This window comes from Neolamprologus brichardi, chromosome 5, assembly GCF_056152115.1.
Source record: "Neolamprologus brichardi isolate AB-2024 chromosome 5, ASM5615211v1, whole genome shotgun sequence".
In the NCBI taxonomy this organism is placed as follows: domain Eukaryota; kingdom Metazoa; phylum Chordata; class Actinopteri; order Cichliformes; family Cichlidae; genus Neolamprologus; species Neolamprologus brichardi.
Window position 1 is genome coordinate 8,227,501 of NC_142108.1, and position 25,289 is coordinate 8,252,789.

Consider the following 25,289-nt stretch of genomic DNA (forward strand, 5'->3'; position numbering starts at 1 on the left):
AATTCAAGAAATTGCTTAAGAAAGATAACTCTGGAAACAATTAAAGTCTGTGCAAGACTTTCTACCAATCCAATAAGTGAGCAGTTAGTGGCACACGAAGCATTAACTGAAGTTATTAGGACTCATGCTCTGGGGAACATTAATATCTGAGGCAACTCATGCAACACAAAGATCCAGTTGAGATTTGATGGAAAAAGTCAGTAAGGCTATCCTCTGGGAACCATGAACCCATTTTTTGTCCATAGATGTTGTGATAAATGACTTTAGTCTGGAACATTGCCCTGTTTTAACAACCTATATTAAGCTAACCAACTAATCTAACGAACTCAGTGAGTAGCTTTAGCGTACATTGATAGCTGAATTATGAATTGATTTGAACTTCTAACCCAGTGGTTCCCAAACTTTTTTTGCTGGGCCCCCCTTGTTTCACAAGTAAAATGTTCGCGCCCCCCCTTGCGCGCGTGCGCGAACCACACACACCCATATTTTGCTCCATTGCGGTTTATTTCACACCTCAAACATTTAGTAAACAATTAAGCAAATACAAGTAATCTGCAATAAATTACAGGTAGTAATAAAATAAACTACTAACTCTTTTACGCTACATCCACACCTACACGGGTATTTTTGAAAACGCAGCTGTTTCGTCCACACGTAAACAGCGTTTCGAATCACCGAGAACGGAGATTTTTTAAAACTCCTTTTTTGCGTTTACGTGTGGACGAGGAATACAGAGTTTGTCATGCAACATCAAAGGTATGTGCCTTTTTTCACGTCACGCTGTGTGCACGTTATTGTTTACATGAGATGAATTGCAGAATGGCAGATAGAGACGAAATACTGTTAATCTGACTATCTGCAGGTTTTACACGCTTACATATACAAACGCAGTTACTGTCCATCCATTTACAAAGGCAGATGCATCATGGTGTAATTATTTTACATGTAGTTGGTTTTTTTTTCCTGTGTAATAATATTCAACATTGCTATCAATACATTTTTCAAAAAAATCCCTCTGCAAAATGGGTTCAAAAACGTAAACAACTGTGGGATGCTGTTTGTCCGTGATTTGAACCGGGGGAACAAATCGTGGCAGGATCAGCCTGATGTTATTTGTATCCCACTGTAACTTTACTGTATAAAGAGCTAACATCTCCAAAATGTCAGGAGTAGTTAGTCATTACAACAAGTGTTTGTGAACTAAAAATCAAGAATGTGGGATACTGTTTGTCCGTGATTTAAACAGCCCAGTGCTGCTCCCGACGAAGGGAAAACCAATTCTGCAGGGAGACCTACCTCGGCACTTGTGCAGGTGAAACCAAAGGGAAGATATGCTTCACCATATTTTCTAGTCTTTGGCTTAGAATGAAGTTGGTTTGGAAACATATTCAGCGATGCTTCATCTCCTGCTTTGCGTTTGTGTGGGCGCCCGTGCTAGCAGTGTCCAAGCGTTGTTGTTTGTGTGGGGCCCGCCCCCTAGCGTTGTTGTTGGGTCTGTTCTAACCTAATGGCGGGGTTGAGTGAGGTAAACGCTTGCGCTGCAGGTCACATTTTATTCCTTTTTTCCTCTGGACATTAAGCAGTGACATCACTGAATGACCCTCGACTTTCAAGTGGTTTGTTCCAGATGCTTTTGGGTTCTAAGCACTGCTGCTAGCAAGATGATGGTGGTGACTGGGAGCTATGGGGGGCAGGCCTATGACTGGCTGGCTGTGTATGGGGCACATCTCGCTTCTTGAGAGCCTCATGTGACTGTTGAGTAAAAGGAAAGAGCACATATGCAACAAAACACCTGCAAACACCATAGCAGTTGTAATAATGTTATTGAAACAATGCAAATTCATGTCTGTCTGATTCCCTCAGTCGATTCCCTCGGTACAACACATGAGTATGGGATATCACGCCCTCGCGTGTCCTGGCTGAAGAAACCTTTATTCACGCCTTTAAGGCAGATGACGTGTGATGGCACACGCACGGCCTCGCCTGCACATATAGCCACTGTCATCACAGTCATCCCTCAGTTCTTACGCTCTTCACCTCGCTGAGAACACCTCTGCTGAGTTGGGCGGGCTAGCTAGCTGCTGCTAGTTAGCTCCATTGTCTGCCGACTTTAACTTAGTTTGACTGCCCCTGTTGGTGTTAGCCTCCACTGCACAGTTGGTGCGTAGGCTCCCCGGGGAGTGCTAATTTCAAGTTTTCCTGTGCAGCGTTTTGCTTTGCGTTTTGGAATGGACTCCAAACCGAAGAGAGCAAAGCAGAAATCTTCTGTTCACGCGTGTCCTCAGGGATGTGGTTTCTCTTTGCACGACAGTGGCCAGCACGATGCCCTGTCTGCCTGGGGATCGTCCACACTAGGAGAGCGTTGACGGAGCCCGAGGCCTGTGTGTTTTGTTGCCAGCTCCGGCGCTTGACCCTGGAAAGACGGGTGACGTTTGCGGAAAAAGTGCTGGAACGCTCGGCTTTCGCACATAACCCCCTCCTTTACGAGTCTGGAGCCCCGGTTTCATCCGAGTCCAAAGACGAGGATTATCCGGTCGATGTCCCCGCAATTAGCTGGGCTGACCACATGGAATATGTTGACGGGTTAGCCCTTGACGAGCCGGTACCATGCAGGAGCACTGATGGGCTTCAGCCTGGGTTGAAGCCCGCCAGCGCTCCCCAGGAAGACGATGACGTGCTGGACATCGGCCTGGACATCCATGGTTTGTCGGAGGATGAGTAGGAGAGCTCATTGTCGGCCCAATGTGCTGCCGCTGCACCGGTTGGCCATGATGACACCTCTCTTTTCTCCCTGTTTCGCCGTGCTGCTGAGAAGCTGCAGGTGGACTGGCCCTCTCCTCCGCCAGCTCAGAAACTGTTGCGGTTCCCAGGTTTTTTCCCCCCACTGGAGCCCGCAACGGCCAAAAACTGCCTTCCCATGTTCCCAGAATTTATCTGCAAGCTAAAAGCATCATGGGACAAACCTCTGTCTACCCGCGTCACTGTGCCCGCTTATGGACAGTACATGGAGTTGGACAGCTGCCTCGCTCAGTTTCAGCTGGGACGCAGACTGCGTTTCCAGAAGATATTACGTTTGCCATGATGGCATCTATGATCGCCGTAGTGCCACTTGGACTGTTAAAGATGAGAGCATTTCAACGCTGGACTCTCTCTCACCGCCTGTGTGCATCGCGTCACCTCCGGAGGAGGCTGACAGTAACCGCGTCTCGCATGCTAGCTCTCTGTCCTTGGAGGGAGCCCGGCTCTTGGATTGGGAGGGTGTTGTTTCGCAAGGTGGTGTCCACAAATGCTTCCCTAAGAGGGTGGAGAGCGCTGTGCGAGGGTGCAGCAGTGAGAGGGATCTGGTCCGCAGCCCAACGCGAGCTGCACATCAACCACTTAGAGCTGTTAGCAGTGTTCTTAGCTCTCAAACATTTCCATCCAGTCCTGGAGGGCCAGCATGTCTTAGTCAGGACGGACAATTCAACAGAGGTGTCTTACATAAACAGGCAGGGAGGAACACACTCTCTTCACCTGTTGAACCTGTCTCACTCTCTGCTATTATGGTGCAGTGTTCATTTTCTGTCTCTAAGAGCCACCCATATCCCGGGCCACCTGAACCTGGGGCCGGACCTTCTCTCCGGGGTGGGGGGGGAGATCCTCTGGTGAGAGAATGGAGGTTACACCCTTTAATTGTGGCTCAGATTTGGGATCTTTTTGCTTCCAGGGTAAATACTCACTGCCCCCTGTTCTTCTCCATAATCGACCACGATGCACCCTTGGGCATGGACACGCTAGCGCACCAATAGCCACAGGTGCTCCTGTATGCATTTCGCCCAGTGGAAATGATATCTCCAGTTGTAGAGAGAGTGCGTCGGCAGTCTCTCTCTCTGATTCACAGAGAACACCAGGTGCACATCCCCTTGCTATATGTTTTCTGAAAGGGGTTTGCCGGCTGAGACCCGCGCTTAAGTCCAGTGTCCCTGCTTGGGACTTGTCTTTGGTGCTGGAGACCCTTTGTAGCTGTCTGTGCATCTCTCCTGCACACAGTTCTCTCCTGATGGCCGCAAAGTCGTATTGCGTCCAAATGCTGCCTATTTTCCCGAAATCATGCCTGTATCTTGTAGCTCAATGGAGTTTGAGTTGCTGAGCTTTTGCTCCCCTCCTTTTGCATCTGAGGAACAGAGGAGGATGCATTTTCTTTGTCCAGTGCGTGTGCTATGCACCTACATTGAGCAAATGTGTGTTTATGTGACCAGCTGTTTGTCTGCTTCACTAATCCAACTAGAGGTAGAGCTCTGTCTAAACTGAAACTGTCCCACTGGATTATAGAAGCTATCTTACTGGATTACAGCACCAAAGGTCTTGCTTTGCCCCACGGGGTGAGAGCTCATTCCACCAGGGGGATGGCAACCTCATGGGCTCTTTTTAAAGGGATGCCTGTACCTGATATTTGTGTGGCAGCTAGTTGGGCATCACCGCACACTTTTGTGCGGTTTTAGTGGTTGGACGTTACAGCCCCTTCGGTGGCTCATATTGTCCTTTCTGCTGGGTCTACCGCTCACTAAGGTGGTGCTGGTCTGATTCTGGTTCGGTGGCTGCTCTGCGGGGCGAGTATATATGTCCCATACTTATGTGTTGTACCGAGTGAATCGACTGAAAGGGAACAAATAGTTATGTCTATAATTTCTGTTCCCTGAAGGAGAGGAACGAGTTACAACACAAGGTGGCCCCACTGAGCAGTTTGGCTCGGTGAAGAGTGGCTATCGAACTGAGGGATGACTGTGATGACAGCGGCTATATGTGCAGGTGGGGCCGCGTGCGTGTCATCAAACGTCATCTGCCTTAAAGGCGTGAATAAAGGTTTCTTCAGCCAGGACACGCAAGGGCGCGATATCTCATACTTATGTGTTGTACTTCGTTCCTCTCCTTCAGGGAACAGAAGTTATAGACATAATTATTCAATTTAAAGTCAAAAAGCCAACTAATTTGACAAGGAGCGATAAGTTACATTTTGAATTGAACGTTACAGTAAATCCACAGGAAAGAGAGGTGGTTGGTTTTGGAAAGGAAGTGAGGGGAAAGGGGCGGAAGAAGGATCTGTATCACTGGTTTTCATGAGAGAGTAGCGTTGCTGTACAAAAAAAAAAAAAAAGTTAGGTTAACCTCTAATTATGGGGTGCTTCCTCACATCTGGCTTTTACACAGCACTGATTTATCCTTCTTCCACTCCCACAGCTCTCACTCTGTCCTGTCACTCCAAGATAAAGTGAAAATGAGACACTGGCTATATAGAGTGGATCTGATTGATGAGTTGCCTCATGTAAACATTCTTTTTCAGCAAATGCAGTAACTTATAAAGTGCTGATTGACTGCGATGGGTGTTAGAGTAATTAGGCTGTTGGGGTATTATGTCACTTAAATACCTGCTAAACTCAAGTGGAACAGGCATCCAATTCAAACTAAATCTGCATTACAAGTATGGCTGTCAGGGGAATAATGCATCACTCTCAATCTTGTGTTATGGCACCAACATACAGAAGCACACTCCTGACACTTATTTCCTTCCACATGACATCCAAAACATAGCCATCGCTTTTCCCTCCATTCCAAACCCCCACCAATCCCACAAATACTCACAGACCGTAAGTCCCTTGCCAGGCTGTCGGCTGTGTGTTATTAGAAACACATGTGGATTACTAAAGGTTTTCTGCCTGGATTGAGACAAACATGCATAAAGTTGTGGGAAGCAAACACAGCCCCAAGACCCCGAGGGATTCACTGACCAAGGCCACTGTGGTCATGAATGCAGCACTTACACAGGCACTATACACCGGAAAGCTACTATAGCCGATAAAGGCAACAGTGCCTTTTTCCTGGGAATATGTTTGGCAGATGATATCGGTGATAAGTCTCAAAAATGCACAGAGTAGCCGTGCATGATGAACTGCAACCAGAATGATGGATTTTGGAGTAGTCGTCAACGGGGACCAGCGTACTTAACATAAGTGTATGATCCATGGCTCTCAGTGGTACAGGCTTCCAATGTATCATCCTAAACAAGCCAGCAGAGAAAGCCCGGTGCTGTCCCCCAACCGAACTTAGCAAAAGCCACACGTGGGGGTCTGACAGCATGGCAGCTAACTCCTTTAGCCCCACTGACTGCAGAACTCATCAATAAGACCACATGTTGATCTAAGGAAGGTTACTGAGGCTTAGTCAGATTTGCAGCAGATGTCCTACTGCCAACGTGCACCTCAGAGGGACTGGATATACGAGTGGGCTGCAATACGCTACGTGCATGCCAGTATGGCTGCATTAGGAAACACAGAAGAGGAAAAATATATACATATGATCATATTCACAAAGGCACATTGATGGGAATGACAGGTGCAGCCAGAACCGTATTCATCCGTCATCCATAATGGCAGTGGGAGGAAAACCATTATTCCCTTGAGTGACATCTATGATAAAGTGATACAAATCATCCAGCGACAAGTGGATCGCTTAAGAAGGTCATCACTCTTCTAACAAGAGTCAGCCTGGCCTGGAAGCAATGCAAACAGGGGCAGGACTCAAAAAGAGTATCCCATAAGTCAAGAAAGTTGACAGTAAAGAAAGGAATGATACGAACCGAGAAATCAAGCTAAGGCCTCCAATCGTGTATTCTTTAAATTTATTTTATCAAAGTCACTGCTTGTCATTAAATGTTCTGGAAGTCACTCAAAGCCTTCTTTTTATGAACTGGTACTTGCAAGGACATCCCCAACACCAATCACCTAATTTGATTGAACATATGGACGTTTCAGCTAGCCACTGGTGACAAATTAAGGTAAACGCCAAATAAATCTACATCATCCTCCCCTTACTTTCTATTATCTTCTTTAATACACACTATACAGTCGTACTTTTCTTTGTACTGATAGCTGGACTTCCTGTGGAACAAACTGACTTATTTTGTACTTTTTCAAGGATGTCCTTGACCAATAGCCAAGGACATCCTTGGCTATTGGTCCTATTTTTAAATGGTTCCCTATATTCTATTCTATTCTATTCTATTCTATTCTATTATATGGGGTGGTCCAACTAATTGTTGACCAAAACAGTTGTAGTCAAAAGTTTACATAAACTCAGTTTGGGTAATTTAGGCTTTTTTGCTTCCAGTGGTACTTGAATGCTCCACAAAGTGGATGGAATAATGAAGGAAGGATGAAGGAAGACAACTACCTCTACATTTTTCAACTTCACCTCAGAATCAACAGCTAAATAGTTTAATCTTTACACAATTGTATGTTCCATAATGACAATGATCCCAAACACACACGAAAACGTCTACAATGAATAAAGCAGGGTGACACTAAACTTTTGGAAAAGACTTAGAAGATCCCCAAACTCAACCCCATTATAAAATTGCAAACTAAACTTAAATGCCAAGTCAGTAGCAGGAAACCAATCTATTCTGCCAAGAAAAGTAGTGAAATATTTGGCTAAAACCATGCCCATGAAGAGTGTTTGTAAACTTCTGACCACCACTGTGTATGTATAATGTAAATATACTTTGAATGTGTACTTTGACAGTTCTGACTCAAAACACCAAGATGGCAGACATCCCTCTACGGTTCCTCCATATCACAGGAGCACACGCAAACACACACATATAGCCCTTCACAGGTCACAGGTCAAGGATCAGATCTACTGAGGTCAACAGGCTTCCTCAGTCCTCTTAGCCCGCTCACTGATCACAGAGTAAACAGATAACACCAGCAGCTCCCATTCGCTTCTGATGTGAACCCATCGGAGCAACGCTCCATTTTATTAATTTCAGAGGCTGATAAAAGTCTTATTCTATAACTGTATAATAGCAAACAGTTATGAAATGAAAATGGCTCACACAAACAGTGCAAAACGAATCAAGAAAAGCCCCAAAATAAGTGAACACATTCATCTCACTAGTGAGCCTTCTATTTCATTTTTGAATGACAGCTTAATATTTTCCTTGGCTTAATTTCTCTTTTTTCCAGTGCATTTTCCTTCTTATTTAATCCAGTCTTGTTAAGCTTTTAAAGGCGTTGAAGTAATTTAAGAGTTGGTTTGCGGTCTGGGTCTCTGAGACTAGCGGCAGCTGCTCCGATGAGCTCCAACTCTAAAGCACAACGCAGGAGGAAGCCTTCACTCCTTTACACGTGTCACACAAATCCTACCTTTACATATTAGAGGAAAATAAACAACCTTCGCTTCTACTACCATTTCTTTTTTCCCTCTTTTTGCTCTGTCTCAGTCATATGAGGGTATATAAACATGAGCCTTTATGGATCAGTGTGCACAGAAACAGGATATAGAGTGATTCCCCTTTTGAACCCACATCAAGGGTGAAGGGTGGACACAAAAAAGGGGGGATGGGGAGAGGGTTCACAAACACACACACACACACGGGTCACCTTTGCTCTGCTGTGTGCCTGTTGAGACAACTTCAACCTTAGGATTCCACCAGAGGAAGCAGCATCCACCTCCACATTGTTTCTGACAATTATAACCCAGTGTACACACCACAAGACCTGAGCTGTCAGACATGGCACACGCTGAGTTTCCTAAATGACCCTAGTGTGGTTACCATTTAAACACAATTAATGATCATTATGACATCCGAACGCTCAATGTAACAACATATTCAAGCAGAGTTAAAGAGAACTCTGTTTAAGCTGGTCAAATTGTGGCAAAATGCAGTCTTTGGTTCATATTTTTCTCTCATATGTCACTTTTCTGTAGCTCAAATACAAATCAGCTCCAATTTGTATTTGATCTGTTGGTAACAGTTAAATCCCAGGTTAGCGTGTCTTTCCTTACAGCTAAGCCCTCTGCTGGAGAAGGCGGGGGCGGGGGCGGGGGGGAATCGGGCAGCAGATTGAAGAGGAGATGGATAAATAGAAAGCAGAGCTGGGATGGGGGAGCCTGGATGGAGAGGTGTTTCATAAGCCCAGCTGCCAGATCCTGTGCTTTGCATTGCCAGGTCCCAGCTGCTGAAGTGGGGAAGCTTTGGAGGAGGGGTTGTATTAAGCAAACTATATGTAATGCTGGTAAAGGGAAGTCATTCTAACACCCGGTTTTGCTTTAACTTGGGTGGCTCAAATACCTCCCCTGTCTGTGTGCTTCCTAGATTAAATGTGTTTATTAAGGGCATTCAGATTAAGCAGACACTTTCCAGAACATAACTATAAGTGATTATATGTAGACTGGCTGTATGTCAGAGTCACTGAGACAAGGTGCATTTTACAGAGCCAGCTTTACTTACACCTGCCACTCCGCAACCCACACAACACCACATTACTAAACACCGTCTAATAACCCACTTAAGACTCGTTACTCAATATTGCCTCTGAATATGTTAGATCAGAAAAAAAGGGCTCGATATAAAAATAAATAATTTCTTTTAAAAATCAGTAACTGCTGTGCATAAATGTCATGGAGCTGGATTGGTACTGATAGGTGAGGAGAGGGAAGAAGGGAAGTACAGATTGTGTGGAATTCAAACAAAAGTCAGGCACGAGCTTCATAAAGGCAGTACCAAGCTTAACATGCCATCTAGTGGAGAAAGATGGTACAATCCAAAACAGCGCAAGTGCAGGAAATCCTGACGAAATGAGGACCACTACTACTGATGACATATAATTAGAGTCTTGATTAGACTCAGAAGATTACCCTGTGTGTTTTCATACAATGAATGCAAATTAACACACAGACAACATCAACAGCTTATGTGGGATATGGGGCAAGTGTAGTCTCTCTCAAAGTCCTGAACAAAGTCTTGCTGGTGTTAATTAAAAAAGGTCCTTGTTTTTCTAGAGCAGAATAAAGTAATTTTTCACCGCGCTCCAGTTTCCTTCACCCCAATCTAAATCTCAGTGATTTCATGCTCTGTTCAGTTGGAACCCATAAGATGCCAACTCAGCAGAAAACTTGACAGAAAGGGTATACCGCAATAAAGATTAATGTGGTGCAAAATTAAAAAGAACTGAAATCCTATTAATCAATAATTTAGATTTAAGTTTTAAGGACAACTTTGGGCAAAGCCGGGGTGTGCTGGGCAAAAACCGCCCGTACATGTAGGCTGGCGCAACAATGACAAACGGATCACAACAGATGTGACACTTGTACTCCTTTACTCCACCCTCCAAGTTGATCAAAGTGGATTCTTGCACACTGGGCGCTAATGCGATATCATACCCATCAGAAAAGCCTTCTGAAGGCTGCCTAATGAATATATAGCACAGATAGGACCTCAATTAGTGGGCCAGTGAGAGCAGGGAGGCGCCATGCCGTACCACATAAACAAACTTATCTTGACAGGGTCTCTTGGCCAAAGGAGCGAGATGGGCGGATAGCGACGGAGGCTGAGAGAAAATGAATTACCTTCCTGACACACGTCAAAGCCAATCACCACGAAGCATCCTTTGCCGTTCCCGTGCCCCAAATCCCTGCCGCCACCGCTGCGTTTCATCTGCCAGTGTTAGTATGCACACAGGCCGTGCGCCAGCCTCCAAATGTATTCATTTATTCAGAGCCCCTCGGAGAAATCACAGTGTCTTGTTGTCCTTTTTTTCCCTGGCTGTCCAGATGGAATTTGCGTGAATAACATCAGTTTAGTGAGGCAGAAAATAAGTACAGGCTAGCACAGCAGAGGGGACTAGATTACGCCCTCACCCACCTCCCTAAAAAAAAAAAAAAAAAGACAAGTGTCACCTTCATATACTTCTTTCTCCCTCTCCATTTTCTTTTTCCACTTCTATTGAAACTCAAAACACCCATACAATGCTTCCCGCAATTATTTTGCAATATCATGCACTGCAGGTGCAATTAGGGAGAGGATCATGAATCAAAGAACTAGAGCTGCTTTTTTTTCTCCATTACAAAAAGGTGAGCGCCTATCAAGGGAGTTTAGCCCAGTACTCATTTATCCTTGTTTTGTTTTGCATTTATAACCAGAGTAATTGAATTAATTAATCAGATTTAGCTCTAAAAAGGAGAGCACACATCTTGTGCAAGTAATTGACTGAGATGAAAGTGAGGGAGGAAAAAAAAACATCTGTAAATCAATACTACAAACTTCAATCCAACCCAAGAGAAATTAAATTGTCTTCAGTCACAAGCGTGGAAAGCCTCAATATCCGTTCAACCTATCCAAAAAAATCCACCACACATCTTTCAAAGAGCTGAGGAGCTGTTTTTAGTATTGATTTCAATATGATCTGTACGACGTACTTTGTAATTACCTGGAACTAAACTTTACCAAAGACAGACACAAGTGCAGGATCTGCTGTGGAACAGGTACTGATGATGGTACCAACAGTGGATGACAGACACAAGCGAGGGACTGAGTGTGAAGATAACCCGTGAATGAAACCTACCTCTCTGAGAACCGTACTGCCATATCCTCTGTACAAGCCTCGAACCCCCTGCCCCGAGAAACAACAGGAAAAAAAATGTTTAAATCTAACAAATAAAATCTAATTTTTGCTTGAATGCACATCAGTCAATGTACAGATCAAGCACTTGTATAATTCATCAGTGGGAACAAAGTTTATTCAGCTTCTTCACAGAGAGCTGTTAGGGTTAAGGTGCTGGTATGCTCCAACCATCGGCTTAAACCCCCCACCCTACATCCCACACCCACCCAACACTCATAATGTTTAGATGGGAGCGGCAGAGTCTAACAATTTATTACAATTTATGAAATCAGTGACCCAACATCCACACCCATTCAAAACAGTGATTGGTGGATCTGATCGGTACAGCTGGTTCAAAGCAGAGGGGACTTCAGAAACTTAATTTACTTATATGTTCAAACATATGAATATGGACAATTATATACTCATTTAAACTCACCCCACCTTGATCAGCTACCTTTTGGAACTACTATCAACACCTCAGCCGTGAATCATGGCTTCACATGAACTAGCAGTACACTTCATTACTTGTAAACTCACAGTGCGAGTACTTTAGTTCTGGATTTCAGATAAGTTTGCTTTTTGATAATCTGCTTGCATTTCTTGGCAACAGGCTTGTTTTCATCAATGTCCTCAGATCCCATATCTCAGCAGCGTTACTGATATGAACGACAGCCAAAAATCACACACACATAAACGCAAATTTAATGGCCAAAAACGAGCTTCTGATTGCCACATACCTCTTCTCTAAGAGTAGCCAGCAGTATGTTGTAGGTAGAGGACGAGAGGGAAGCTTGGGCCCTCTGTTTGACCACCTCTGTGGGTACCCGGATCAGACACGCCACCTACAGGATGAAAAAACAAAACATTAAAGGCCTGAATTTGTAGTTGTTGTATTACACTATACTGTCATTTTATAGACCCTTTATATCCATGTTGTGCTTAATTGGAGGTTAGGAAACCCACATCTTTGAGTTCGCACATACCCACGCCACTCCCCTAGATGCCCTTTTGCTGTACATGATATCACCTTCTGTATGTTTCTGCTACGTGGCAGGTGGCCATGATGTGGCACGGCTCGAGGAGAGCAATTACATGAAGCTGGCAGGCTAACGACTGCTTTAGTTAGTGCGCAACTGGGCCAATTAACAAACTGGTACACAGAGCGGACATGACACCAGAGCAACAGTTGTCATGTTCGCAAAAGGTCATCAGGCTGACTGTGTATCTGTGTCCAAGGAACATGCTTCCGTCAAACACCCTGATAGATCCAGACACGCATGCACACCCCAGCAGCCACACTGCCTGCTCAAGTCCCAACCCATCCACCATATGTCAACAAAAATATGGACTGCCAACAGCTAGTGAAGACAGACATGAATATTTATGCTTCATAACTCCCATGGTCCGAAAGGCAAGGAGAGGCAGGCAGGCAAGCACAGCTGCCCACCTGGCGGCTTGATTTCCCACTTATCCTGCACCGGAGTGGAAAAACCGGCTAACAGCAAGCAATCTTTGAGAGCGATTTGTGAGCCCCCCCACCCAACTGTGACTTCCCTTAGTCGCACAGATGCCAGACGCCACAGCAGCACCAAGCAAGGAGAGAAGGAATGTTAGAGGCAGTGTATTAAAGACGCTTCCCGTTTTGCTCCTTTCCCAGTTCAGCATTTGGATTTAGCATTTGGGCTCTTTAGGCTCTTTTGGGCCATACCCTGTAAATAAGAAGGCAAAGATACACCGCAAGCTGTTAAAGGGTTCTGGTGGACACTTGTTCTCTCTGTCGTCTCTTATTTTTCTGTACTGCTATAATACCTGCTGACTGTTGAGCAACAGATGGACCAATTCTCAACTTTGTTTTGACTTTCACTACATCACATTTTCTGTAGGCTACGCAAGTTGTTCCTCTTTTCAGCACACAGTGAACACAGCAGTCTTAATCTCCATACGTAACAGCAAAAACAAACGACTTGAATGCGCCTCTATAAGGAATTCTGTGCAGGCTGCTGGTGTTTCACATCAGTGTGTCCAGCTGCAGCACAACCACGGAGCAACACTACCACCAAGTGCCCAAACTCGCACCTGCATCACCCATTCGCAACAACTGAGCTTGCTGCATCTGCCTCTGAGATCTCATTTACCCTCCCCCTTTGGTCAAGTTAGAATTTCTAATACATTGTACATCATGTTTACCCCAAACCAACTCTCCAAAGGAGCAGAAAACGGCAGCTAAATGGAAAGAAAGTGGCTATGACAAGTAATTACTGATGTAATTGGCTGGGGGTTTGGACTTAAGATGGCCTTTTCCTTTCCTGTCACTGCAGCGAGGAGGCCAGAATGAGACACAGATTATACCAAATAAATGAGGAACATTGTTTATTTGGGAGTAATTTGTGCAACTAGAGGTGGCGGCGATGATTCTGAGTGGATAAAAGATCGAGTGTGTGGTCTCCGAGGCTATTTCAGATACAGTATCAGAAGCGGCAGCAAACGAGGGAGGGAAATGAGTGATGCTGAATGAGGACACTATGAGGTATGGCTGGGATGAAGGAAATCTAAATAATGGCTAGAGATGCGGAGGTAATATCTCATCAGAGAGCAAGCGAGATACAAAGAAATCAAAGCAGAAAAAGAAAAAGAAAGGAGCACAGAATCAAGAAGGGGAAAGAAAGCAAGCATGCAAGCGTTCAACACTTTCCTCCGGCTCGTAAACTTATTAGAAATCTATCGGTAGCCTTTTAAATTTCTGCTACCATTTATCTTTATTTACAAGCTGCTGGATATGTCAAGCAGCCTTCATTAGGAAGCTGCCTGTCTGTGTTTGAAGCTCTTCAGTTTGGCCTGTTGTCGTTAGTCCAAATGACAGACTATGTTTTCTGTTTGTAGCTCGGGCCGCCATACGACAAAGTGAAAGTCCAGCACTCAGTCATGGGAGAACCACAGTAAGGGATGGGAAATTAGCAGAGACTCGTAGCACATTAGAGTCATTACATCCCTCCATCCGGCAAGCCTTTGCCCCCATGCCTCTTTTACCACGTCTGGCCATCAGGACACGGTGGTCGGTCAATCGGGACCCGGATTGCCGTTTGGCACCATAGCAACAACAGGTGGGAAAACATATAGGCTGTAATAACTGCATTGGGCCTAACTTATTTGGATTTATTCATCATTAAAAAACAGTGCGATCACCACCAAGAAACAAGATTGCCCTTTTGTGGACAATAGTAAATTTTAATCTTTTTTCTTTGTTGACATTTGGCTGCAACTATAGTGCAGTTAACACAATATAAAAAATAAAAAACAAACAGTAAGAGTGCCTTGAGCTGCCCTTTCAAAAAGACAATACTGTCTGTAACCACTGCTTTCTTTGGATTTCATTATACTTCGAATGCATTACAGTATCGCAAAGGATAAAGTAAGCAAGGAAAATGGAAGAAAGAAGGAAGATGGAGAAGAAAAAGGTCATGGAGAAGAAGGGTAGAGATGAGGACACTGCATGTCTCCAAGTCTGAAACAACAGCCAATAAATCACAGAGCGTGGCGCTCCTCGAAGGCGATGCATGGATTATTTCTCAGAGCCAAGTTAAGTGGCTGCCAGTTTCTCCTACCTCCCTCCCAAAAAAAGAAACTCCTCCCTTGTGCTCCCTCCTTCTCAATGTCCCCCCTATCTTGTCATGTCACACTGTATTTTCCAGTACATCCTCCCACAGATGTGTGGCAGTAAGAGGGTGTGGGGAGGGGGGGTTATAGATGCGAGAGAAGCCTGCTGCCTGGCCTTGACAAATGAGCTTTCAGGGCAGACGTCGAGCGAATGGGAATGAAGATAAATCTGATCTAATGGCTGGATAACAGCCTGCTAGAGCCTGACAGACGCCATCAGCTTACACATTCTTTATGGGAGCGTCCCACCACTGCGGTCGCACAAACACCGAGGTGTTTGTGGCAGTGGGGATTTTCTCTCATTGTCTCGACCCTCTCGAGTTCTTTCTCTCTACAACTTGTGACTGTCCTCGGGCTCTGTCTGTCTGTTATTGCCTGCAGGTGAATGCAGTGGTAACTAGGTTAATATAGACACTGTATTAGCTGACACTTGAAGAGTAAGATTCAACAGCTCTAGTAAATTTCTGGCTTCGTCCACAAAGACTGTGCACTTGTTAGACCAAAGGATTTTAATTCCACTATCATACGTTGGTACAGAATAAAATCTGAGCAGCAAACTCCCTTTGGTATGGCTATAATAGATTTAGTCTACATTTATTAATAAGACATTGCTAAGTCAAGCACATCATCCATTGAGCTTGGACATCAAAGTAGCAAAGCAATAAGTGCCCGTAAAACATCTGTTGTGAACGTTGTGGAGTGGAAACAGTTGGTAAAACACACTAGCCTCCTGGGGGAAAGGATCATAGACTGAGTGGGTTAGAGAGGGGAAGTCAGGCGAGGACCAAATAACAAGTTGCCTCTTCTTTAAGTTGTGTGTGTCACACAACTGCTGCTCTGGTCTCCACAAGAGAAAACGAGAAGGAGGTAGAGCAATAAGGAAACAATCAAAGCGAGTCACTCTGATCTATAGTCGCCATCCATCCCACCGGCTTAACTGCTTACTAAAGTCAGGCCTGTTTGTAAAGAGGTGAAAAAATGAAGATTGATTAGATCTGGTTAAAGATAGGTGGTCATTACGATCTGTTTGACATATTACATTTGGATGAAAATGGGGAAGCTGCACAGATAAAATCTGTTTGTGAAATACTTTCCTTGATCCCTCAAAAATTTCCTTTGGCAATTTGTTGCCTAATGTACTTTTTATTTGTGGCTTAAAGGACAATTTTTTTTTAGCACACTGTATATTAAATTATAGCACACAAGTGCCAAAATAGAAAATAAAGTCTTGTGTGACCGTGTTCACTGTGTTTTTCTGTCACCCATCTCACACACATCTGACAGAACTGATGTGCTTCTGTTTTAACCTGTTGCCTGGCACTGACTCATAAAACATTTGGACAAGTGAAAAACATACCTAGCTATGATTGGCCAGTTATGATATAATCTCAGCTCAGATGAGATGGACTATTAAAAAAAGGAACTTTGGATGAAACCAAGTGAATAATGTAAGATTCAAGTGAACCTGTCAGCAGATAAGAATTGGGTTTTATTCTGTATTATTTTCTATTATGTTGAGTTAACAGACTAACTAGAAAGTAATGAAGTTGTTTGCATAAACAAAAACTCGAAGGTAGCAGTTTTTAACCTGACTGCTTACAATCCATCGCAATTCACAGGTTAATGTGTGAAAAACGGGAATATTACAACTATACGGTCATTAGTAATTATGACCATAGATAGTAAATATGTGTCACATCAGTGTGTCATAGTTTTCACTGTAATGCTGATGTTATCATAATGGTGATTCCCTGGTGTGGGAATCGACCAATACCGTACAATGATCATGATCACCACCTAGCGGGTCTTTCTTTACCATCACTGGAATTGCAAAACAATCTCATATTAACGGCTTTGCTAAATATTTTGAACTGAATATTGTTCAGTACATCAGGAGAGAGAATTTAGTGAAATTGTAGGTAGTGTGCATGAAGGTGAAGCTGTGAAAATGGCAAAGGGCCCATAAAAAAAGACAAATGTGACCTTGACCTTGAGCACAGTTTGAGTGAAGAAGCATTTGGAGATCAATGCCTGGAACTTTGATCAAATCTTGAGCAATGTAGGAGGAGCAGCAATTCTTGTGAGTTATGAATGGACGGATGGACAACTGATTGCTCGCCATAGCGGGAGTTCATCCATCCTTATAAAGGTGCATAAGAAGTGTGCTGAAATGAATTAATAATTACATTTAATTGAATTTTAATCATATGCTGCCAGTTCAATAGAACAGTCATCTCAAAGCACTTTATATTGTAAAGTAGCCTGTTTAAGCACACACTTGGTGAGAGTGGTGAGGAAAAATCTGAATTTTACAGAAAGAAACAAGATGCAGAAGCAGGCCATGACCAGTGTAAGGAGAAGAGACAACAGTGGAGTATAGTGAGGTCATGAACATTCAAAAGGAGAAAAACTACAGGAGAGAACCGACAAAATCAAACTAAATGCCCACAACATTATATACATTAGGACTAGAAAATAAGGAAGGGTCAGTACTACAGCAGCCATAGCAGCCTAATTAACGGATGGCTTCAAGTTTACTTATCAAGACCAAACTATAAATTCAATTAAAAAGAAAAGATTTATGCTCATCATAAAGAGGGTGTCTTGTCTCCTGAAGCTAAATAAAAGAGTGCTAAAGTAAGTCAGATACACCTCTCATCAAACAAAACTTCAGGAAGTGAGGATTACCAGAATGTTTGTTAATCACACATTTTCTGCTGCCTGTGTTATTAATTATTTTCTTGGCAAATACTAAGAAATGTAAGAAATTGTCACCACTTCTGTCAGACACTCAAAACAAGACTGTTATAAAAAGTCATTAGCACCTACTGAGACAAAGAATCATATTTGGCTGCTGTTGCATCACAGTGCAGAAGTTTAGGTCTTGTATCTAACTCGGGGCAGCACTAGGGTAGGCCTTTCATGGCTAAGCCTGAAGATTAGCCTCTTTGAACAAGACGATCTCAGCTGGCAGAATGCAGGAGGATACCGCCCCTGCTCTGCTCGGCTCCATTCTGTGGATTTGTGCCTTTGATGTGCTCAAATCCACAATGAGGTTAGAGGTAGTGGCAACCTCTGCCTGACCTTTCACATTCAACTTGACGGTAGTATACATAAAAAACCTGAAAAAAAAAAATGTTCTGATTGTTAAGTGTTAAACACATACGGTAACCCCAATAACTGATACACTAATTCTGAGAACTAGGGGAAGATTTGCTCATCTTCAAGTATCATTATGTCCTCTTGCGAACACTGTGAGGCCTGAAAAGTTTAGAGACTCCATCTAAAAAAGGCAAAAACTTTTCCCTGATCCAAGTTTGGCTACAGACTTCTGTAAATTAAAAAAACAAAACAAAACAACAACTTGTGTAGCACCGCGCTGTTCTCTGTGCTTTGCCACACTCGGATCGCTCCCTCCGGAAGTTCTGTTCTGTAAGCGCCTTAAACGACCCATGCTGGATCTCTTCCACCATGTCAAAATGTCAAGCTTTCAACTTGAATTTCCTTCTGGGAAAGAGGAAGAAACATCTGAATGATGCATCAGATCAAGCTGCTCCTAGGAAACTCTCCCACTAGAAGGCTTGTTGGGCTCTAGGTCTTAAACCATGATGCCATGCCTCGCCCCGTTCTTGCAGAACAGGCTCAGTCTCAGAACTTTCTGATCGCACCTCGTAGGTAACCTAAAGTACAGTGAACAACCTGCCATGTGGAATAATCCCATTTCATAAACATGCAAAACCTGGCTAAATTACACCCATCCAAAAGCCATGAATACTGAATGTCTAGCATTTTGCAGACAGCCTAGGGTATACCAAGGGGGGCATCCTATTTTCCATATCCCCCATGTCATGCCAGTGTGAATACCCATGGCCCCCTTATGGCTCAAATCCTGCGGTTCACTACAAGTGACTGGGAGAGGATTCGGCTGAGGAAATTGCGCTGCTTCTCATTGGTTTCTAGCGTGAATTCCCCAGACTAAATTGTCAGAGTCTGGGGGTCTGAGATGGGAAAGTAGATGAATCAATAGGCAGTAATGAGGTCTTATTTACCCAGCTGGTTGAGAGAACTGCTGGGACAGTACCGAGGAAGCCCCCTTAACTCACCCAGCTGGACCTTGAGGCCTACAGCCAAAACCACATACTCCCTCCAGCCACTCCATTGAATAGCTGTCTACGAAATTTAAAAGGCGAAAGCATTAAGAGACATGCCATTGGTTTTCATTTGGGACATACATTGGTGGGAAAGAAACAACAAGGGCAAGAACACAGAAGAGCAAAAATATGCATGTAAAGACAGCTGGCCTTCTAAATATGGAAGTGCTGGGAATCATTTAGACCAACAAAAGAATACAAATGACTCAACAGTTTACTGCCAGAGTGAAACAGGGATATAAATCCACATGAGAGGAGACAAAGGATGGGAGAATGAGGGACAGGCTGACTTACTACTTCTCCCAGGGAGGCGGCCAGCATGTGAGTGACAGGTGCCACATGTGGTAATGCAAACACTCCACCGGTGCCGAGAAGGGCCTTTGTGTATTCGTAGGTGACGAAGAAAGCAGCGGCTGAAACCAAGCAGAACCACAGGCGTTTAAGGCCCATTAGTCAACCAGCATAGAGCAATTAATATCCCTCACTACCACTGACAGGGGAGGAACTGAGGTGTGTGTGTGTGTGTGTGTGTGTGTGTGTGTGTGTGTGTGTGTGTGTGTGTGTGTGTGTGTGTGTGTGTGTGTGTGTGTGTGTGTGTGTCTGCCTGCACTTAAACCCAAAGAAAGTTAACACATTATTCTGCAAAAGTATACAGATGAAATCATCAAATACACTCTACTCTACTCAAATAAAGAGATGCTTATTGTATTTCCAATTTCTGACTGTGAGAGTGGTAGACATGCAGAAAAAACATACTTTCTTTAAACTGATGCTTAAATATTAGGTACGTTGGAGCTACTACCCTGCAAGACAGAGCTTGGCACCTTCTCAAATGCTCTCCTTGACTAGGATACTGCCTGTGTGGAGAACACTAAGCTACAGTTAGAAAGGTTTACATCTATAGGCCCTTTACAGACCACTTCTACTACAAGGCAATTCAAAGTTCCCAAATTAAATCCTAAGAAAACAAACGGATATAAAAGGGATATTTAAATAGGATTGTAAAGCAAAATAATTGATCGAAATGCTAAAAGGAGAGCCTCTGAGCATCATTTAGTTTAAGGTTCCAGTGAATTCAAATAATCACTAAATTTTCAGAAAGCTACAGTGTTATTTGTGGTAAATTCTTTGAGTGCATGGTTAATTTGCTGCAGCTCAACAAATAAATTAATCAGCTTCAGTGTTATTAATGGTACTTTTTTCAGCAACTGTTTAAAGGAGTAACAAGCAATTGGCAGCACTTAAAGTTGTGAGAAAAGCACAAGTGCATCCCATGGAGATTTTGAAGGGTTTTTTTTAAACATTTGATCCTCTTTTTCACTGTAGAAAAAGTTAGAAAGCCTGAACACAACCACAATTTAAAAAAAAAAAAGTAGCTTTATAAAACAACTTATTCAACAAAATTATCAATTGATGAATTATACTTTTGTGGAAAATATTAGTAGACCCCTGGCCTCCAAAGCAAGTGTTTTACCTCTTTAGCTGAAATACCTGTTGTGGTTGTATTGTAGGTATTCTGTATAATTCAGTCCAGCCTCTTAATTAGCCTACTGAACTCTTCCATGAAAATCTGTCAAGTTTGAGGATTTTCTTACAGATACTGCCCATTTCCAATCATCCTACAGGATTTTAAAGGATTTTAAAATTTCTAACTGTGTGTAACAGGGTCATAAATCACATTGTTATAATTACACAAAATGTGTCCTAAACCCCCAAACTGTTCCTTTTATACCTGACTTTTAGGACCTCCAAGCCTGTAGTTATGTTCATTATCAGTTAGAGCCCCTCCTTATTCTTTTCTTCTTCTTCTTTGGTGCAACCCTATAAATACAGTGTACCCCTTTTGCCTCTCCCCTTTTCTACAATTCCCCTGTGGGAGAGGTTGGTATAATTTCTTTCCCAACACTGTAAAACACACATATAATTCATATTTAGCCACCCTGATATTTCTGATTGCGATTTTAGTTCAATTATTGTCATTATTAAGCCTGTTTTTGTTAGATGTTATAAGTGTGTAGTATGTGTGTATCATAAATGTGTTTTAGGCGCCATAAATGCTAGCATGGATATATACTTCTTGCTAGCTTGGAAGTTGTGGTGGGTTGAGCTAACCCTCTTCCCCACTGTTTGTATTTGGTCGTAGGAGCTGGAGTGGGCAAATTATTTACTTGGAGGCCTTTCTTTCTTTTACCTTTTTTGATCAGGTATGTCGGATTTCATGTTGTTGTTTTTGTTTTATCTTATGTCAAATATGTTACGTGTAAATCCATACTTTATGTTCAATGTAAAAATAAATGCCACCCCTTTTCTACAATTCCCGTGGGAGAGGAGCTGGAGTGGGCAAATTATTTACTTGGAGGCCTTTCTTTCTTTTACCTTTTTTGATCAGACACAACGCAGAATCACACCGGTTACATGTGCTTAGGACCATTATCATTCTATGGTCCACAACTTTCAGACATACAGCCTCGCATTAATTTTCGTTGTCCCAGTTTATGGAAGGAAGCCAAAGAACTCCAAACTACAGCATTTCTACCTCTGCTCATGCCAGTTTGAGGTTCTCGTATTTACTTCACCTATAGTAGACTTTCTTATAGTGGAATAAGTGGATTACCTTTCCTTCTCTCTCGCTGCCTGCTAATACACCCCCATGTGTGAGTGTTAATTAGTCAACTAAGGGTTGGCACTAATAAGTATTAATAGATTAGGAATAATTTTCTGTCGATGGCAACCCTCTTGAATATTTTGCCTTTATTTTCAGCTACTTCATCAAAGAGAATCGAGTCATTTTTTATCCAAATGTGTTACAAAAAAAGTTATGAATCTTTTAGCCCAACCCACATATGATTTTAATGCCAATACCAATACTGGTGAAAATATTTAGCTATTTAAAAATCCAATACATCACCTGATTTTATTTTTTTGTTTGTTTGTTTCAGTAACATGTAGGGATGGGTATCAAAACTCGGTTCTTGTTGAGAACCAGTTCCCACTGTTTCAATTCCTTGGAATTTTTGCCATTTTTGCAAACGATTCCCTTATCGATTCCAGTCGCCCCGAATGACGTCACCACGTTGCGGAGCGTCATTTACCTGGCAGGCCGCCTAAGCGGCTCAAACGCTCAAAAGTTTGGTTATACTTTACGAGAATGGATGACAACGGGGCAACTTGCAATACTTGCAAAGTAGATATTTCATTTAAGGGAGGAAACACTACGAAAATGCAAAAGCATTTGCTCACAAAACACGCGATGACCTTAAATGAATGTCGTGTTTTTAATTCTGCTCCAGACTCGTGAATCTCAACCCAGCAGCAGCGGTAACGTTTGCACGTCCTCTCCCGTTAATGCGGCAGGTAAATAATCAACTAACAGTGCATATTATGTTAGCGCGATCTGCCTTATTACAAAACCTGCCATTACTGTGCATTTAGGTGACCATGATGAGAGAGACAGAGTCTGGCTCAGATGCTGGAAGTTCTCACTGCAGTCTACCGGTAGCGTCTCCTTTCAAGCCAGGATAGACGAATGTCACCGAGCAGTGACTTAAGTCTGTGGTAAAAGGCTTGCACCCATTTGCCATGCCCCGATTTTTGGTAAGTGAATGTGTTTAATTGTAGGCAGGGACATTACTGGATATTCTTGCGTAATTGCTACAGAATAATTTATGTTATACTTTGTTATTGCTACAGAAGAATATTTATTTTATTATTTTACATTTACATTTTTTTTTTCCTGGGGACCCTGTGACGCCCCATGGAAGAGCCGTAGGCTGTGGATCTCTTAAGATCTCACTGTTGGGTTTGTAAGGCCATGTTACTCCTAAATTTCTTGTTCGAAGAGAAGATATAAAACAAAGTTCTAAGCTATTCGACCTTAGTGTTCTCCTTTTTTAAAAATAAGAATCAATAAGAGAATCGATAAAGAATCGAATCGTTAAACAGAATCAAAAATGGAATCGGAATCGTGAAAATCTTATCAATACACATCCCTAGTTCCATAAAACATGAACAGATTTCTTTAAAATGTGTGTCACTTGCTGATGTAAGTCAGCTGGGTTTTGTGTTTGTGGCATTCCAAACAGTTGTTGCCAACAGGGAAGTTGTACAATATCAACACACATAACATGGTTCAAGGGTGTTTATTCCGTCTTTTTTACCTTTCCAGTTTTCACTTCTCGGCCATTGAAAATGCCAATACTGATAGATTAACAAAAAACTAATATCGACTGACAATATCGGCCCACTGATAAATCAGCTGGCCTCTAATCAAACGAATCTGATTGTGAACTACCAAACTAAAATATCCAACCAGACGTCTATCAGAAGAGCAAAATAAGTTTATGTGTGAACGGTAAAAGATTATACTACCAAACAGGTAAGTTCTGTTAAATGCTGACAGGTGTAGGAAGTGTAGGAAAAGATATGTTCCAAAACAACTCATGACCAAGACATAAGCTATGACTGCAGTTTGGAAGTTTTTCTTTTTGTTGTTGTTGTTTTTTTAAAAAAAAAAAAATTAGATATGTTGCTGTCATTTCTGGTTGCATTACTCAGTAAGCCCTCCATATACATGGACACAGAATCAGGTGAGATTAAGGTAGATTTTTTTTAAGATGAGATATAATTTTATATCTTCTTCAAGATGAATGAGCTGAATAAGTCACGGTGTAAATATTATTATTATTTACACCGTGACTTATGTTTACAGATACACAGTGAGACACTGAAAGAATAACACAAGAACAGAAATAATGCAAACAATAGTTCAGAGGGAATACATATCCAGCTGTCACAATTTAATATCATACCATTGGGGAAGGAGCCGACAGCAGCAGATGGGACTCCAGCGTAGATGCCCCTAAAGCCTCCAGCCTTGTAAAAACCCTGCTGACTCTGAAGTCTGGTCTTTATTGTGTCGAGTGGAAACAGGGTCAGATCCACACACATCCCCGCACAGCCACCTGCCTGCGGTGACAGTCACATTGTGAGATGTACAGTAATGCTGCAACACTCACTCACTGTCCACTTCGGAAACATAAAACACTGCTATATTGTCACGTTAATGTCTAGCAAATATTTGACTGCAAAACAAGGAGAGCTGAGAAAATGCTGCTTGTGTCTGTAAGAGCATTTAAAATCGACTCTTCAAGGTCGGTTCAAGTCTCCACAAAACTCCAACCGAAAACCGACTGGCTAGAAGATTAACTGAAGTTTATCAATTTATATTTATATATTTATATTTACATTATAATAACATTTACTTATATTCATTTCAGTGCCGTTCTTTTATTTTCTCGAGCTAAATATAAAGCGTCATGGACTTTTACCTGTTCAAACAGATTTCATTATACTGTCTGAACAACAAGGAACCGGCAAAGTGGCGTTTTTTAATCCAGATATATGAGAGGGTGGTTCACAGCTTATATTTGTCTGTATTTAAAGTACGACTCTGTGTAAATAAAAATATCTTACCACTAGAGACGCCATGAACTCTCGCCTCTCCATGTTTCCGCTCTCAAAGCTGCCCTTGTGGTCTTTTAGCTCTTAAAAATGCAACTGCTACACATTATCTGACACTTCAGTGAAACCAAATCATGCCTGTGAAGGACGCAGCCATCTTGGTTAAATTACTTCCGCATTGCGTCACGACGCATATGACGTCGACGGCTTGAGCCGAAACTTCACGTGCGTGTTTGTTTTTCGGAGAGTGTCTGAACGAGAGGGAAATAAAGCAATAAATCAGACTCTCTGACTGTAACATACTCTATAACAGTATAGTATGTGCCTTTTAATACTTTGCCTGTGGTGTCATTTGATGAGGTAAGTCCTCCACGTGTTTGAGGCTCTGAGGTGTTTGAGGGATGCTGTAAAATTACTTAAAATTATAAAAAAAATCCCCACTTTTTCTTTTCTATGTTCTGGCTAGCAGATTGGCTCCTGCTGGCCGTTATTGCCTGCTTAATTGAAAAAATATCGAAATATTAAAACAATTAAAGACTAATTGAAACAAAAACATACTCTGAAAATGTCAGACAACTCTGACAAACAGCTTGGCGCGTTT

At 42.6% G+C, this 25,289-nt stretch overlaps 1 protein-coding gene across 3 annotated transcripts in view; it reads right to left on the minus strand.

Moving 5' to 3' along the window:
- slc25a26 (solute carrier family 25 member 26) overlaps window positions 1-24,854 on the minus strand; it is a 60,235-nt gene extending 35,381 nt beyond the window's left edge. Inside the window, exons 1-5 of one of the 3 annotated variants that reach the window (XM_006784608.3) lie at window positions 24,701-24,854; window positions 24,037-24,193; window positions 19,523-19,641; window positions 12,161-12,265; window positions 11,382-11,429 (exon numbers count right to left, since the gene is read on the minus strand). In XM_006784608.3, coding sequence (XP_006784671.2) covers window positions 11,382-11,429; window positions 12,161-12,265; window positions 19,523-19,641; window positions 24,037-24,193; window positions 24,701-24,733 — 462 coding nt within the window. In that variant the 5' untranslated portion in view covers window positions 24,734-24,854. Of the gene's footprint in view, window positions 1-11,377; window positions 11,430-12,160; window positions 12,266-19,522; window positions 19,642-24,036; window positions 24,194-24,700 lie in introns of all 3 variants that reach the window. The other 2 variants (XM_035905159.2, XM_087840598.1) reach the window with 2 other exon arrangements.
- Between the last annotated feature and the right edge of the window lie 435 nt (window positions 24,855-25,289).